Source organism: Drosophila busckii, chromosome 2L (genome assembly GCF_011750605.1).
Source record: "Drosophila busckii strain San Diego stock center, stock number 13000-0081.31 chromosome 2L, ASM1175060v1, whole genome shotgun sequence".
Taxonomy (NCBI): domain Eukaryota; kingdom Metazoa; phylum Arthropoda; class Insecta; order Diptera; family Drosophilidae; genus Drosophila; species Drosophila busckii.
Genome location: NC_046604.1, coordinates 16681175 through 16696727, shown reverse-complemented (window position 1 = coordinate 16696727; position 15553 = coordinate 16681175). Strand labels below are relative to the sequence as shown.

The 15553-nt window shown below is 44.5% G+C and overlaps 6 protein-coding genes across 8 annotated transcripts; 3 read left to right on the top strand and 3 right to left on the bottom strand.

Moving 5' to 3' along the window:
- Nucleotides 1–663: 663 nt before the first annotated feature.
- Nucleotides 664–3587, top strand: LOC108607890. The gene is made up of 4 exons (XM_017998995.2): nucleotides 664–937; nucleotides 2840–3013; nucleotides 3085–3479; nucleotides 3549–3587. The coding sequence occupies exons 1-3, from the start codon at nucleotides 883–885 to the stop codon at nucleotides 3300–3302; spliced, it is 447 nt and encodes a 148-aa protein (XP_017854484.1). The 5' UTR covers nucleotides 664–882; the 3' UTR covers nucleotides 3303–3479; nucleotides 3549–3587.
- A 516-nt stretch (nucleotides 3588–4103) lies between these two features.
- On the bottom strand, nucleotides 4104–4906 carry LOC108607891 (guanine nucleotide exchange factor MSS4 homolog). Its single transcript, XM_017998996.1, has 2 exons — nucleotides 4723–4906; nucleotides 4104–4652 (listed from the first exon to the last, which is right to left on the bottom strand). Exons 1-2 carry the CDS (start codon nucleotides 4843–4845, stop codon nucleotides 4407–4409), a joined length of 369 nt encoding a protein of 122 aa, XP_017854485.1. The 5' UTR covers nucleotides 4846–4906; the 3' UTR covers nucleotides 4104–4406.
- A 130-nt stretch (nucleotides 4907–5036) lies between these two features.
- LOC108607888 (protein mitoshell) lies at nucleotides 5037–7926 on the top strand. Of its 3 annotated transcripts, XM_017998993.1 has the most exons (6): nucleotides 5037–5067; nucleotides 5290–5769; nucleotides 5821–6061; nucleotides 6114–7164; nucleotides 7217–7363; nucleotides 7581–7926. In XM_017998993.1, the coding sequence occupies exons 2-6, from the start codon at nucleotides 5340–5342 to the stop codon at nucleotides 7725–7727; spliced, it is 2016 nt and encodes a 671-aa protein (XP_017854482.1). In that variant the 5' UTR covers nucleotides 5037–5067; nucleotides 5290–5339; the 3' UTR covers nucleotides 7728–7926. The 3 variants fall into 3 exon arrangements, with proteins under 3 accessions (XP_017854482.1, XP_017854483.1, XP_017854481.1); XM_017998994.1 differs by lacking the exon at nucleotides 5037–5067 and having other exon boundaries at nucleotides 5209–5769; nucleotides 5824–6061; XM_017998992.1 differs by lacking the exon at nucleotides 5037–5067 and having other exon boundaries at nucleotides 5210–5769.
- An 11-nt stretch (nucleotides 7927–7937) lies between these two features.
- On the bottom strand, nucleotides 7938–12783 carry LOC108607887 (multidrug resistance-associated protein 7). The gene is made up of 5 exons (XM_017998991.1): nucleotides 12295–12783; nucleotides 10301–12229; nucleotides 9566–10251; nucleotides 8537–9506; nucleotides 7938–8486 (listed from the first exon to the last, which is right to left on the bottom strand). The coding sequence occupies exons 1-5, from the start codon at nucleotides 12650–12652 to the stop codon at nucleotides 8008–8010; spliced, it is 4422 nt and encodes a 1473-aa protein (XP_017854480.1). The 5' UTR covers nucleotides 12653–12783; the 3' UTR covers nucleotides 7938–8007.
- A 162-nt stretch (nucleotides 12784–12945) lies between these two features.
- On the top strand, nucleotides 12946–14074 carry LOC108594227 (coiled-coil domain-containing protein 97). The gene has a single exon (XM_017979337.1). It carries the CDS (start codon nucleotides 12983–12985, stop codon nucleotides 14003–14005), a length of 1023 nt encoding a protein of 340 aa, XP_017834826.1. The 5' UTR covers nucleotides 12946–12982; the 3' UTR covers nucleotides 14006–14074.
- On the bottom strand, nucleotides 14037–15519 carry LOC108594226 (N6-adenosine-methyltransferase non-catalytic subunit). The gene is made up of 3 exons (XM_017979336.1): nucleotides 15355–15519; nucleotides 14787–15291; nucleotides 14037–14733 (listed from the first exon to the last, which is right to left on the bottom strand). Exons 1-3 carry the CDS (start codon nucleotides 15418–15420, stop codon nucleotides 14123–14125), a joined length of 1182 nt encoding a protein of 393 aa, XP_017834825.1. The 5' UTR covers nucleotides 15421–15519; the 3' UTR covers nucleotides 14037–14122.
- Between the last annotated feature and the right edge of the window lie 34 nt (nucleotides 15520–15553).

Below are 15553 nucleotides of genomic sequence, written 5' to 3'. Positions count from 1 at the left end.
GCGATTAAGCTTAATTAATCAGCTGCGCGCATTGATGCCAACACCATAGTGTACGTATACGAATATGCCAGACTGTAATTCACGTGCGGTGCGTCGTTATTAAAATGCTCGAACTCAACTCGTTTTAGTGGCGCTCAGGGTTAAGAATAGCCACAAGTGTATAACTGTAAAACTGTGTGCTAGACTTAATTACAAAAATTTCAATTGCCAGCAAGCATAAATTTGCTTATTTTTAAAGAATGTGTGCATAACTTTTAATGCAGCAAAGCAGTAAAGGTCTTTTAAATAGCCATTAAACAAAAAGATTTAAATGCTGATAATAAATTTTACGCTCTCGCAGCAACAACAATTCTATTTAAGTAATTCTATTAAAATAAAGTAAATATAGTCAATTAAAATATTAAACAAATTCTTCTTTCGATTTCTATTGCTGCAGCTTTGTTGTTTGTTTGCTGCACTTTTGTTAGCCAGTGTAGCTTCCTGTGCAGGATTCAACATGTTTGCCAACTTTAATGCTTTGCATCAAAAGCGTTAAAGCTTCGCTCACTGCTCTGCTGCTGCTGCTGCTGCTCCCAGTTTCAGTCTCAGTCTCAGCTTCTAACGAGCTCTGCCCTGTGACCGTTTTTTGCTCATCCGCTCCGCTCATTCGTGACACAATTCTCGTGCTCGAGCTGCGTTTGGTTTTGAGTTTCAGTTTCAGTTCCAGTCGCTTGTTGTCTATCGTTGGGTTGTAATCGTCTGTGCGCATTGTATGCCGAAATTTTTGCAAGCAGCAAAGTGTGTTTTTCAAGCAAAATACAACAATAACAAAATATTATAAACTATTAACGCCAACTGCTTGCTGTTCGTTGAATTTGTGAATTGAATACAATTTAAACTAAAATGCAGTACATTTATATGATTAGCGCGCTAATTTTGGCAATTGCTGTGCAGCAAGGTAAAGTTCAAGCCCCCACAAAAAAAATTGTATTATAAAATTTCAAGCATATAAAATAAGCGTAAAAACTGCAAAACTTTCGCTGCGATTACATAACGCGCAGCAGGCATGGAAAGGAGCGTGGAAGTCACAGCGGTTTCAAAAATTGGGTGGTGCACAAATTTCTTTTCTTTTTCGGCTACACGACACACTGACGCCGACCACAGTGGCGCCTGCCTCAAGAGATTTGCTACGTGATTTAAATCTAATTTTAATTTAGTTGCGCCGCGCATTGTTGCAAACTGTTCTGCTTATCGGCATTTATGTCATAAACAACTTGTCAAGCTTATCAAAAGGGAAATACGCACACTAAGCGCATTATTGTTCGCATTTCCTTCCTGGCGTTAACTGGGTGAATTCTTCATGTGTGTGTGTGTGCATGGAAAATGTAGGACATGCGCACTCTCTGCTTTAATACTATATCTGCCCAGTTTGTCGCTTGGTTAGGCCGCCTTTGCATAGCAATTGCAACTAATTCTCACCCCAATTTGCCAAAGGACAACGCAACGACTTCAAGACGCCAAGTCAACGCACTTGGAAAACTACAAACTTAAGCGCTTGAGCAATTTATATGTCTAACTTATAAATTTATATACCGTATAGCAGCAGTTAATTTAGCTAGCATTTTATATGCCTAAATTATTAATTTAGAAAATTATTTTAGCAAAGTTATTTCGTCGCATTTCCGCAAAAGCATTTAAACAAAAATAACAAATGTATCTAATTTATTTCTAAATCGTTTTATAACCATATAGAATATGTTCATAAAATTTCAACAGTTGATAAGTGCTTGATTTTAGCACAGCTCTGCGTTAAAAACTTAAATTCGATAAAAAGTGTTATTAGATACTTTTGTCTGCATGAGCGTATTTGTAGCATACTTATATGCTGCGTCCTTTTTCTCTGCTAAAAATATTAAGTATACGAAAATATATTTTTTTCGCAATAACTTAAATTTACTTTAACAGAAATTTGAATATTTATTAGAGATTAGCTTGCGTTTATTAATAATATTCTAATAAAAGTCAAATAAACAAAATTATATTTAAATTTTACATAAAGCTGCTTAAAAATAATTAAATAAATACACGATTTTCAAACAAATAATATTTAGAAGAGATAAGAAGGGCGGGCATAGCTAAATTTAGAAAATATAAAAGCATTTGTAGTCATATATTGCTGATTTTTTAATCAAATCTGTTAGCTTATAACAGTTTATGTGCAATATATACAACAACACTACTTTGTATAGCTCTTAAAAGGCTCTCAAAGTTCGTTGTCTTAGATGCGATGCATTGTATTGGGCTGCACTACTTTACTTGCGATGCTCTTTTGTCTGGCTTATGTAAGAGACACTGGTGGGGGGCGCAGACTGTTGTGCATGGGTGTGATAAGTTATTGAAGTCCATTAACAAGCCAAAAACTTGCAGAGATTGGCTCTAATTAGCAAACGGCTCGCTGGAGCTTAACGTGCATACACTAATGGAGAGCGAAAGGCATTCAGAAGTTCTCCAGCTGCTGTAATGTGTCATTTTTGGCACAGCATGATGCCAAAGCGCATTTTGTCAATTGCATAATAATAAATGTGTGGGCTGACAGGGTGTCTGGGGGGTGGTTTGTCATGCGTATATAACAACAACAATAAGTAGAATAAAAAATTAAATAATGCGAATCTCGTGTGGGCAGCCGACCTTAAATTCAATTTAGCTACTAAGTCAACGTTTGTCATATTATTATTATTGTTTACCTTTCTTTGCGCTTTGTATTTACATTATTCCATTTATTTATGTTGTTTTGTTAAACAATTAAGGTTAAGTTAAAGTGGAAATTTTTCTAATGTTTGCGCGCTTTGCTTTTGCCTAGGACTTGCCATCAAATGCTTTGTGTGCAACAGCCACAAGGACGCCAACTGTGCATTGGATATACCGCCCGAAAATTTGCTCAAGGACTGCCAGGAGGATTACTCCACACGCGGCAGAGGCATATCCACCTATTGTCGCAAGATTACGCAAATTATTGAGTTCTCTGTGAATAGCCGTAAGTAAAGTTCAGCACAGTGGCACAAACTGCATGAAAAAAATTTAACTTTTTATTTGTACACTTAACAGTGCCACCAGATAGCCGCGTCATACGCACCTGCGGCTTTCAGAATCAAACAAAGATCAACTATTGCTATCAGCGCGCTGGATTCGGTGGACGTCAGGTGGTCTGCTCCTGTGATACGGATCAATGCAACGGCGCCACAGCGCTGAGCGGCGTCTCCACATTGGGCTTGGTGGGCGCTGCTGCGCTTATTCTGGCTGCCTGCCAGTGGCTGCAGCGTTAAGGCGACAGTATCGCTATTTGTTATAATTTTCATTTACAAATTATTCAAGTTTTTTTTTTACAATCAGTCCCACTGTTTTTTGTGTTTGCTCTTGTTTGTCGATATTCCGTTGCTATCAGTTAAATGCTCTCTCCTCACTCTTTCTCTCTCTACACGCTCAATCGGTAGCAACATTTGGTAAGGCAGAGAGAACTGTACTTGCAATTTACAGTTAACTAACAAGTTGTTCTCGTTCTCTCTCAACAGCTCAGCGTATTGTTTTCACATCGTCGAAATGTCAAATGGCAAAAGCTTTATATAAACACAACAAATATACTTGTACTGGTACTTTGTTTGTATATAATAAAAATTAATAAATAATTAAACAAACATAATAATAATACATTTTCGAATGTCAAGTAAGCAAATATAATAAACGAACTTAAACCTACCGCAATTAAAAAGTATTCAAAACTCCCCCATAAAATGTTGTAACTAAGGCTATACAAGAAACGAAATTTTAGTAGTACATATTATATTAATAAATGTTGACATACTTTTGTCCGAGTTTTTCTTTTTTTATTTTCATAAGAACATTTTCTAACTAATGTCAAGACAGTATTTAAATTTAAGCAAGTGCTAAACATTGTTAGTCTAATTAATAAAAAAAAACATAAAAATTTATGTATAACAACTAGCTAAACCAACAATATCTACTAACGAGCAAACGCTTTCAATGGCCAAGTGGTAACCACGCCCCCATACAACGCACTCGAAACTGCCAAAAAGTTAAAACCAACACTGACAACCATTTAGAAAATTACTTGCTTGTGTCCAATTGAATGTAGTACCAGCAAATTAAAAACAAAAAACACACATTTAGCTCAAGAAATTTATAGACAACTTTTTTAGTTAAGCATCTCCTTCTTAAATGCAATACAATTGTAAAATGTTTAAAGTGAAAACAATAAAATATTTAAATCAAAATTTCGTTATGCATTAACTAATTTTTAAATCATTTGAAAGCATGGACATGTTTTCAGTTTACAGTGGCGGCAATAATATTAATACCGCACAGCTAACACACACAGTTACGCTTATTAAGAAAGGGAATTGAATTTAAATCTAGTCGTCTTTATGCACCACACGTTCCAGCGCCAGGTAGCATCGTTTGCTGGATATCTCATGATAACCCACTGGACCACGCTCACAATCCGCGCAGACCAGAAACTTGCGTCCATCGACGGTGTGTGAAAAGCCAATATTTTCGAATGTCATCATATCTGCAATCATCCAGAAGTGACTCAGAGTCTCTGTGTTCAAGGCATCAGCGCCTCTATCCTGCTTTTGCATCATTAGTGGTACATCTATCTGGCAAAATTGGGCGTTAGTAATATTTAGCACATACAAAATTCGGGCCATGCAGGCTGCCGGTACTTACTTCCTGCTGGCAATAGCTGCCCTCTTGTGCTTTAAGCATTAAGCTATTGCAGAACTGACAGCGCACATTTGTTTTATTTTTATTGTTTACAATTTGCTGCTCAATATTGGCTACCTCTGTCATCTTGTTTAGTTTTTGTATTTACTTCTTTTAGTTTTTAGGGTTGTTTTACTAGAAACTTGCAACAGCTGTGATGTGCTAATAATAAAAGCTAGAAAATAGCTAAAGTGGCAGCACTGCTGTTGGTCGACAAGTCTAAAATCAACATGTCGATAAATTTGCTGACTATCGGTTTTGAAGTGTTGTTGTCCGTTGCGAAAAAAGTTGGATGACTTGCAGGCTCAGGTAAGACGTCAAAATTCGTATAAAATTTTTCCAGCATACAGTTAAATTATATTTTAAGCATTTACAAACGTATGCCTTAGCGTAAATGAATTGCAACTGTTGTAAATAGAAAGCGAGCAACACAGTACACACAGCATAAAAACATCTGACAGCAGCTAACCTTAAAAATTTTTTCGTGTTTTTTAATTGATTTTAATTTTTTTCAACTTGCTTTGCAAATAGTGCTGCAGGCCTTTCAGTTGGATTGTTGTTGAGTTAAGCAAACAGTAGACATGAATAACGGTGCTTATAATGCTCCCAATTTTCATCTGTCCACTGTGGCCGTAGAGTCCATGTGCCAGCAATCCACATACCAGCAGCGCACCTATGTGGATCGCACACGCATTGCTGTAACAGATGTTTTTGTACGTGAGCAACGCTCCTGGTCAATGAGCACGCCGACGGTGCAAATGCGTGCCGCTCCAGTGTTTGTACAGACGGCTCGTGCTGCCGCTGGCACGTGTGCCTATATGGGTGGATCAGCTGCAGCAGCAGCAGCGTCTGCTCCTGCACATCACCATCATCATCAACAACATCATCATCATCCAACTACAGCGCAGGCGCAGACGCCACCTTTAGCGCAAGCGCCGCAACAGCAACAACAGCAGCGTCGCTTCAATTATATGTCCATGCCGGGTATGCAGTACTATGCATCCAGCTCATGTAAGTTGTGCAACAAAATGTAATAGTTGGTTAAGCATTGTTAAACTTTAGCAGCTTCTATGAGCTCCTATGGGCACACCTATGTGCAGCACTCGGCAACTTCAGCAAATATGAGCGGCTTGTTTGTGCCGCCGTGTACACATGCGCAGATGCGCGCACAGCAGCCACAGTGCAAGGAAGCAGCCAGCCAGACTGCAGTCAATGTAAAGCGCTGCTGTGATGCAGCCACCCAAACCGATTTGATAGGCGATGCACCGCCAATGGCCAAACTTAGGCAGCAGGGCGAGCACAAGTAAGTGCCAATATATGTTAATGATAAAGCTTAATGTGTTTTCGGTAAGCAGGCGTGCATCCTCTTTGGAAAGCTTTTGGAGTCAGGGCGTGCCGCAGGCTGGACGCCGTAATTCGGAAGTGGTGCTGCCCATGCAGCGTCTACATGATCTAACACGCATTTCGCTGCAGGGCAGTGACATTGCCGAGCGTTTGGCCAATGCGCATCGCCAGCGTCCGTGTTTCAAGAAAATGGATACGCTATGCGCACGCTTAAAGCAGGATCTGCTGCGTCCGGATGGCGTGCTGCCCAATATAAACTCGCAGGGCATTGCTTGGGCAGTTAAGGATTTCATATTTGTATTTACGCGCATTGTTAACTCTTGGGTTATACTCAAAGGCTATGTGTACAATACGCCAGAGGGTTTAAACAAAATCAAAGACGAGCTGCCCATGGGCTTTATGGCTGCATTTGATTGCTGGCAAGTGACTTCGCTGGCTTTAGTCGAGCTGATTATAAAGTCCTTTGTCAATCTGGACAGCATGCTGCAGAAGCAAAAGAACAGCTTCAGCAAAACTGACAGCAACAACAACTGGAGCAGCAATGACAACAGCAGCGACTCCAATTCAAGCAATAAGACTATAGGCTATGCTGAGCCAGCAGCGCCAGACAACATAGTTGATGCCAGTCCAAGCGCACATAGCACGCCACAAGCAAAGCCAGCGGAGCCGCGCACTAGTCCAAGCACAGAAAATAAGCCCAAGTATAATTTGGACTTGAACTATTTGTATACAATGATACAAGACTCGGAGGAGGCGCAGCGTTGTGTTAATGCCAATGGCACTTATCTCAAAACGGGCACGTATACACCATTGCGTAAGGATGGCAATCCTTTGGAGCAATATGCTGCCGCACAGCTGCCAGCAGCTGCACAGTGGAAGTTCAAGCAGCAGAAGCAGCCGGCGGACTGCCAGCCCAAGTTGGCTAAACGCAGCAAGCTAGCTGAGGATCAGGCCAATCTGCTGGCACAGGAAATGGCACGCATGCTATACGATTTGAGTAATCGCATACTCAAGCTGGAGAGCATTGATCGCTTCTTTCAGAAGCAGTTTACACGCAACTATGTAAGCTATAAACTAAGTTAAGTTATGCAATTGTTAATAATCTTTATTGCAGTATCCGTATTTCTTTGAGCGCTGTCATCTACAGTTTATTGATGTGCGCGCCATTGTGCTGAAGTGCGAGAGCGCCGCCTATCAGCATATATATCAGCCGATACACGATCTGCGACGCATTATCTATTTGGTGCGCAATGATCTAAAGGTATGGCTTACTATATATATATATAAATTGTTGCATATATATGACACAACACTTACAATTTACTACTTGCTGCGTTTTTAGCCAAAGCGATTTATGGATACGATTTTGTTAAGGTATCAGTATGTGCGGCATACACTCATCAGCTCATTTATAACATAACTACATACATTATAATAACCCAACCCATTAATGCTCTAACATTTTACTAACTATACAGGAACATACCAATATGGACTTGCGTCTTTATACGGCGCTTTACGAGCGCGCTGTGAATAGCATGCTGACCACGCCCCCTTATATGCTGCAGCATTTTGAGCACATAACTGGACGTCCCGGCGAGCAGCTCTTTAACTTTGTTGCTTGAAGAAGTCTCAATCAATCGAATCAAGCAAACTAAGTTATAAAAAAAATTTTATATTTTTTTTTACCAAGCTCAAAGTTGCCAAGTTTAAAACACAAACTGCATACACAAAGTTAAAGAATGCTAGTTTTTCAAAATATTGTCATACACACACACATACATACATACAATTCATTTTGTCAAGTGTCAAATTATTTTACTAATAAAAACTAACAGCTAACTAACAATTAAATGTTGTTCAATAATTACAAACGGCATATAAATTAAATTACATTTCAGGACCTTAATCCACTTGCGCAAATTCCTGCAAACTTATGTGCTGAGCTTGCAGCATGCCATGGAATAAGGAATTGCTGTCCGCCGCCAATGCCTGCGGCTTGCCCTGCTCACAAATGCGTCCATCGTCCAGCACGAGTATGCGATCCATAGCCTGCAGTCCACGCAAGCGATGCGCTATAAAGATAAGCGTGCAGCTTTTGAACGCATTGCGCAGCGCCTGCTGCATGCACAAGTCCGACTCGTCGTCCAGCGAGGAAGTGCCTTCGTCTATGCAAACGACTTTGGCATTCTTGAGCAGCGCACGCGCCAAGCAAAGCAACTGCCGCTGGCCCGCTGACAAATTGTTGCCAGCACGCTCGACACGGCCCTGCAAGCCGCCCAGCTGCTGCACCAGCAGCGTAGCAGCGGCAGAGTTCTTAATCGCATGCCAAATCTCCGAGTCATGGAAGACATGCGCAGGATCCAAATTCTCACGCACAGTGCCTGCAATACAAAGAGTTTAACAGCTGCTTATGCATAGAACTGCAGCTTACCTTCGAATAGAAAAGGCTCTTGGGTTATAACCCCAATGCGTTCACGCAGCACGCTCAACGCCAGCGACTTTAGATTCATTTGATCCAAGTAGATTTCGCCTTGACGCAGCGGCGCTATGCGCAGCAGCGCAGCCAGCACTGAGCTCTTGCCTGCGCCTGTGCGTCCCACAATGCCAATGCGCTCGAACGCTTCCGTATCGAAGCTAATGCCACGCAGCGCAGGCGACAAATGCTCACGATAGCTCAGCTGCACTTGCTTAAAGCTAAGCACGCCCTGCGTGGGCCAGCCAAAGGGCGGATCCATGCTGCCCGCTGCCTGCTGCTCGCCCTCCAGCTGCAAATATTGATCAATGCGCTCCACAGCAATAAGCTCCTGCTCCGTTTCGGCTACAGCGTGCAGCAAATCGCCCAGCTGCGCTGTTATAGACAAAGCATAGGATATGCAAAGACCCACAAGTCCAGGATTGGTGGCATGTGAGGCTGTAATAGCAGCCAACAAGCCAGCGCCGCCCACAAGCAGCGCGCCCAGCAGCTGCAAACGCAGCGCAAGCCACTGCTGCGCTGCCGACGCAGTCAACTGCGCCTTGGTGCTGTCCTCCAGCTTGGCTTGGAAGTCACGCTGAAAACGCGCGCTAGCACGCATGCTGCGTATGGTGTCCAAACCCTGCAGCGTTTCCGTAAAGTGCGTATACAAAGGCGACATGGCATTGCTGGACAGACGCTTAATATCACGCGAGGCATGACGATAACGCTGCTGCAGTTGCAAGTATATGGGCACCATGGGCACTATTACTAAAGCCAGCCAAGGCATGGCATACAAACTAACGCATAGAGCGCCCAGCAAGCCAACAAGCTGCGCCAGCAGTATGTTGAGTATAAAAGGCAGCGAATCATCCACTGTATTGGTGTCCGAGCTGAAGCGATTGAGTATGCGTCCCACAGAGGTAATGTCAAAGAAACTAAACTTGGCCTGCAAGCAAATGGAAAATCTCATTATCAAAATAAATAAAAGACTTGAGTTAAGCTTACAAACATCACACGCTGCAGCAGCTGCTCATGCATAAATATGGCCGCCTTAATGCCCGCAAAGGCGAAAAGAAAAGCGCGTGTAAGCGTCACCAACGAATTGCTTAGCGCTATGCCTGCAAAGATGCTCAAGTAGTAGCCAGTGGTGTGCCCAGTTGTGCTGTTGTCGCGCTGCAGCTGATGCGACAGCGTCGTATCATTGGTATGCGCATCCAGCGTTGTTTCGGTTACCCAATGTGCTAGCCAAGCATCGCTTAGATTGCGTGTCAGTTGCATTAGCAGCACGCTGAGCAGCACAGCCAGCGCCAGTGGCGTCGTTATGGCGCGCCAATAGCAGCTTATAACGCTGCCAGCTAAATGGCCAAATTCACGTGACTCCTCCAGCAGCAAACTGTCTACGCTTTGCTTATCATCCGCTGTAAGCAATGGTAGGTTGCTCATTACATGCTGCTCATGCTCATCCTCCTCTTCTTCTTGCAGACTCAACTCCATGCTGTCGTTCATATAGCCGCTGCGCTGTAGGCGTCCATCCTGTACTTGCAGTATTTGATTGGCATGAAAGTAAAGCTGATGACTGCGCGTTACCACAATGCGTGTCTTCTCCTTAAGCAAGCCCAGCAAGCAATGGCGTATTATATGCTTGGACACATGCGCATCCAGCGCAGACAGCACATCGTCCAGCAAATAAACTGCAAATACCAAATTATAATAAATGCAACAAATGAAAATGCAGCTCACCATTCTTATCCTGATACACAGCGCGTGCTAGCGCTACACGTGCGCGCTGTCCGCCTGATAACGTGCGCCCATTTTCACCCACGCCCAGCTGATCGCCACCCAAGGCGCGTATATCCTCCTCCAGCGCACATGCGTACAGCACGCGACGATACCAAGTCTCATCGTATGGGCTGCCCCAGGTAATGTTGTCGCGTATGCTGGCGCGTTGCAGCCAAGGCGACTGTGGCACATAGCCAAAGCCACTATTCAGCTCTTGTATGCACACCTCGCCCTGCAAACACTGCAGGCCAGCTACCATTGCGGACAGCAAACTGCTCTTGCCAGCGCCCACAGCGCCCTCAATGCAAACCAGCTGACCTGCCTTTATGTCCAGATTAATGTCCTGCAGCTGAAACTGCGCCACGCTGCTGTCTGCAACGCTGTCGTGTTTGAAATGTGCGCACTTCAGCTGCAGCACGCTGGGCGTATCCGTGGAGCTTGCTGCACTGCTGCGCATTATAGGATTATAGTAGCTAGCATAGTCCAGATTGGGCACATCCAGCAGCTGCTGCACGCGATTCAAAGAAACCCAAGCTTCAATAAGTCCATTGAGCACCCAAGGAAAAGCATTCAATGGTCCTATGAGCATATAAAGCAGCGCTACACTTGTATAAGTGGTGGAAGCTATCAAAGGATTGCCCAGCAGCACAGATACACCAAATGTAAGCAGGCACATCAGTACAGGCGTTGTGGCCCAGAAGTAAACGCACATGGCATCCAAGTACTTGCGCTTGGATAGAAACTGCAGCTCCTGCTGACGCAAGCCACGAATTTTGGTAATGAATATCGGCTCCCAAGCATTGGTTTTGATTTGCTTAGCGCCCTGCATTATTTCTGTTGTAGCTGACAAACGCGCATCCTTAGCACTCATCAGACCACTGGAGTAAATGCCAATACGCTTGGCCAGCCAACGATTGATTGGTATCAACAGCGTGGCAAAGACAACGCCCGCCAAGAAAGCAGCGCCCAGCTGCAGATAAAGCAGATAGAGCGTTGTAAACAGCTTGAAGGGAATGCTCCAGAAGAAGTGAAAACTTATGCACGAGTTGACAATGCGATCCGCATCAGTGGACATCAAATTTAACATATCCGGACGCGCTTCACGCACGCCACGTGCCTCCAACGCTTTGCGATAAATGCTGTTGACCACGCCCACGCGCATTTTCATGCTCACCATGGACATGCGCCAGTCAAAGTGACAACTGCATATAGCCGAAAGCAGCGTGCTGCCAAACAAACCCAGCGCATAGTAATAGGCGCGTTTGTCATCCGCCTGCGTCTCATCCTGGCGCAGCAAACCGCCCAGCAGCATCGGCCCCGCAAAGCTGCTCAAGTCCGCCACCAAACGCAGCAAGCCAATCAGATAAAACTCCCAGCCAAAACATTTATGCAGCGCACGCAGCAAGGTTTGTGTGCGTCCCAGTGCCAAATGCAGCTGCTCCGTTAATATGGTTACATTCAAAGCATCCGGCAAATCGAATAGATCCTCAATGCGCTTAAGCTTGCCGGCCACGCCTTTGTTAATAAGCAGCTGCACCCAGTGAAAGGTGAAGCGTGAAGCCCAGTTGGCCTCATCCTGTGCATGTCCCAAATGCGATTCGTTGAGATCAAACTGAAAGTAAGTATACCTTGGTGATAACAGCGCCTCCTGCTCACGATCTCTGTTGTTTGTAGGCAGATTGGGCAAACTGGCACTGCCTTTGGGCAGCAGCGTGACTGCATACAAAAGATCAACAATGAAAGTAGCCAAACTCCAAGGCCACCAGTTAAAGTGACGGCTGGTGCGTAACCACACTGCGTCCAGCACAACAATCAGCAGCCAAAACACATTCAACAACAATGTGCCGCGATGACTTAGACTGCCATATTGGCGCGCCGTCAGTAGGTAAGCTATAAAAACAAACATTGATGAATCATAGCTGGGGGGGAACTACGCAAAATGCATTTCTGCTTACCACAGTGCACTATCCACATGATGCACTCGGAGCAAGCGACCAGCACATCGACCTCGTAGAGTGTAATCCCCGCGCTATGGAAGACGAATGTTTTGCATAGGGGTAGCATGGCAAGCACAAAGCTGCAGGTGGCGCGTAACGCCAGCAGACGCTTTTGCGTGGCATTGCGCAAAATGTGCTGCGTGCGATTGCCAAATTGGTAGGCGGATAACGCAGCGTATATGCAGTAAACGGGAAATTGCAGCACAATCTTTTGAAAACAAGGCAACAGATCATTTGTTGAATTGGCAAATGGCTCAAGTCCTGTGGGACACAAATCGGTCCAGTTCCAGGCAAGATTCCAATCAATATTTCCCATGGTAATTGACTTAAGTGCTTCAAGGCAACTGCGTTTTTTTGGGTATTTCACTAATTTAGACGCAGCTGCGTTTGTTAGTCATCGCTTGTCTGCGTTTAGCGCGCAGCCAGTAAAAACAGCGATAAACACTAATGCAAAGACACTTTTAAACAACAAACGCGCAACAACACAACTGATTAGAGCGGCTTTTACAACAGCTGACTGTTAGCGCTAACAGTTGAATGGTTGCAGCAGCGATAACTCAAACTTTCGATAACAATAACAAATTGCATTGTGAATGGCCATGGCCCCAAACGTTTGTTTACCTTAAGACAATTGTTTAAACAAAACATGACGCTAACTGCAGCAGAGGACAGCGCTGCTGCAGCTGAATTGCCCAATCAACTTGTGGACATATTTAAGGCACTGGCAAACAACTCCAGCATAGTCTTTAAGTCACAGCAAATTGATGATCCGGAGCTGCAGCTGGCGGAGAAGCAACAAATAGCGCACAATGCTTTTAGCAAGAATCGTGAAAACTTTTTAATACGCTTTGGCAGCTTTCTGGACGAGCAACAGTTAAGTGACTTTCAAACACTGGGCATGCAGCCACCCATTAAGCCGGATGAGAATCTAGAGGAAATGTGCCTGCTGCTGCTGGATTACCAGCGTAAGCTACACACGCGCAAGGTGTGTGTGAAGAACAGACGCTATCGTGCCATGCAGCAACTGCTGCAAAAGGGCGAATACTTTAGTGAGCATGAAATGATGCAGCGCGCGCCCGAGCTGTACCAGGAGCTGGTGGGACAATACCTAAGCGCGCAGGAAATCAAACAGCGTGACAGCTACGATGTGCGCAACACAACGTTCTCGGGCATACTAATGCATTCGCTAGAGCAGCAGCAGCGTAATGAGCTGCTGCAACAGTTGGAGAGCAGTGAGAACATCAGAGAGGAACCAGCAGAGTATGCAGTGCCGCCATCATGTAAGACTCAGTGGGGCGGTTTTGACGATGATGAACCTGTAGCTTGCTCTACAAGTCGTAATACAGCCAAGCTGCCTACGCTGAGCACACCGCAGTTTTATACAGCGGGCGAGCGCGAACTAATGCGCAATGAATTCATGGGCATTATGAAGGAGCGTTTTCTCACTGGTCAGGATGAAGATTTTGACTATGCGGCTGTGGACAACAATGCACAGCTTGATGATTTGCAGCAAATCGAACAGGATGCGCAGGATGCGTATTTCGATGAAGACGAGGCCTCCAATATTCCCGCTGCAAGTGCGCCACGTGATGTGAGCGATGAAGAAAGCGAGGACGAGCTGGAGCGCTACATGCGCCATTTAAATAATCATCATAGTCTACGAAGCTAGTATAAGTTTATGCTTTAATTTATAAAATTAATTTCACAAAATTGTGCAAATATGGAGCTTTAAGTGAAAAAAATTGTCAACTTACAAACTAAAAATACAAGCGAATTGTATTAGCGACTATCTAGGCCGTCCACGACCACGTGGAAAGCCGCGTCCGCGGCCACGCAGCACTTTGCTATTGGGTGGCGGACTCTTGGGACGCAGCATCTCAATTCGAGGAGTGGCACCAGTGTTAGGCATATCTATAAAGTACGTATTATAGACCTCCGCATTGAAATTGGAATTGGTTAGCTCCGGGCCAACAGTAAGCCAGCCTGGTCGTATGCTGGAATCGCGTCCAAACAGATGCATACGACGGCGGCCCAGGCAAAAATGTTCAATGATATGAAAGATTTCAATGGGCTTCTCGAAGCTGCCAAATTCCTCTTCCTCGGATATAATCAGATCAATGTCAATATTTGCGTGTATGAAATCGCCATCGCTGGAGCGACGCACGGTGCCCTTAATACCCATCAGACAGTGCTCCTTTGTGCGCTGAAATACCGCCTTGGGTATGGCCTGTTTGGAATGACCTGGCTTATTAATGTTGGTGCGTATCCAGCAGATGTCTTCACAGCGACGAAATCCCCACTTCTTCAGGCAGTTGCGGCCCTGATCCAGGCCCTCTGATGAGCCGCACCACAAGAACACAAATGAACGATGTGCAGCAATTTCACCCACATCCAAATCTAAACAAGTAAACAGTTAGCAACGTTTGTGCAGAGCACTGGCAAACACCTACTAAGTATTTCATCCCAGTTCAAGAACACGCGTGGTACACCACCCACAGTGGCCACAGCTGGTGCTGCTCTGGCATATTCCTCGAGCGGCGGCTCAATGAGTATTACATCAAATTTAGTGCCTAAAGTCTTAAAGTCCAACGTCTTGAGATCCGCCTTGAGATACATTGGCGCTGTGGCTGTATCCTGTATTTGTTTGTCCTTGAGCTTGATGAGCTCGCGCAACTTGGGATACTCTTCGAAGCGATCGATCAAGCCGACATCGCGTATAAAGTTCTGTGGCCTCTGTCCGGTGTCTACAAAGTGCTGGCAGTAATCGTTGTGCGGATTGGAAGACTGTGTGCCTTTCAAGAATGTGGAAGAATCACGATAAATTATCTCATCATCATCAGTATCCACTTCGTCACGTTGTCCGCTGGCATTGAGCTGGCGACTGCCACCCACACTCATACTGTCCTCCGCATTGCCCAGCACCTTTTTCAGCTCATCCACGCTAGCCAATCCAAGCTGTGCATGAAAAAATTATGTATTTAGTAGCATTGTCGTTTAACAAATTGCACACCCACGCACAGTTTGAGCCAGCAGCAGTCGGCGCTTACGCGAACGCTCCTGTGAGCTTTTTAATACATCGCTCATGCTACGGCGGCCAAAACAATTTTGATTTAACTTAAAATAAAACAAAGACAAATAAAAAACCAAAGCGTCTCGATAGACACTTGGCTAAAAACAATCGCGGCTTTTGTAAACCTATCGAACCAGCATATATCGA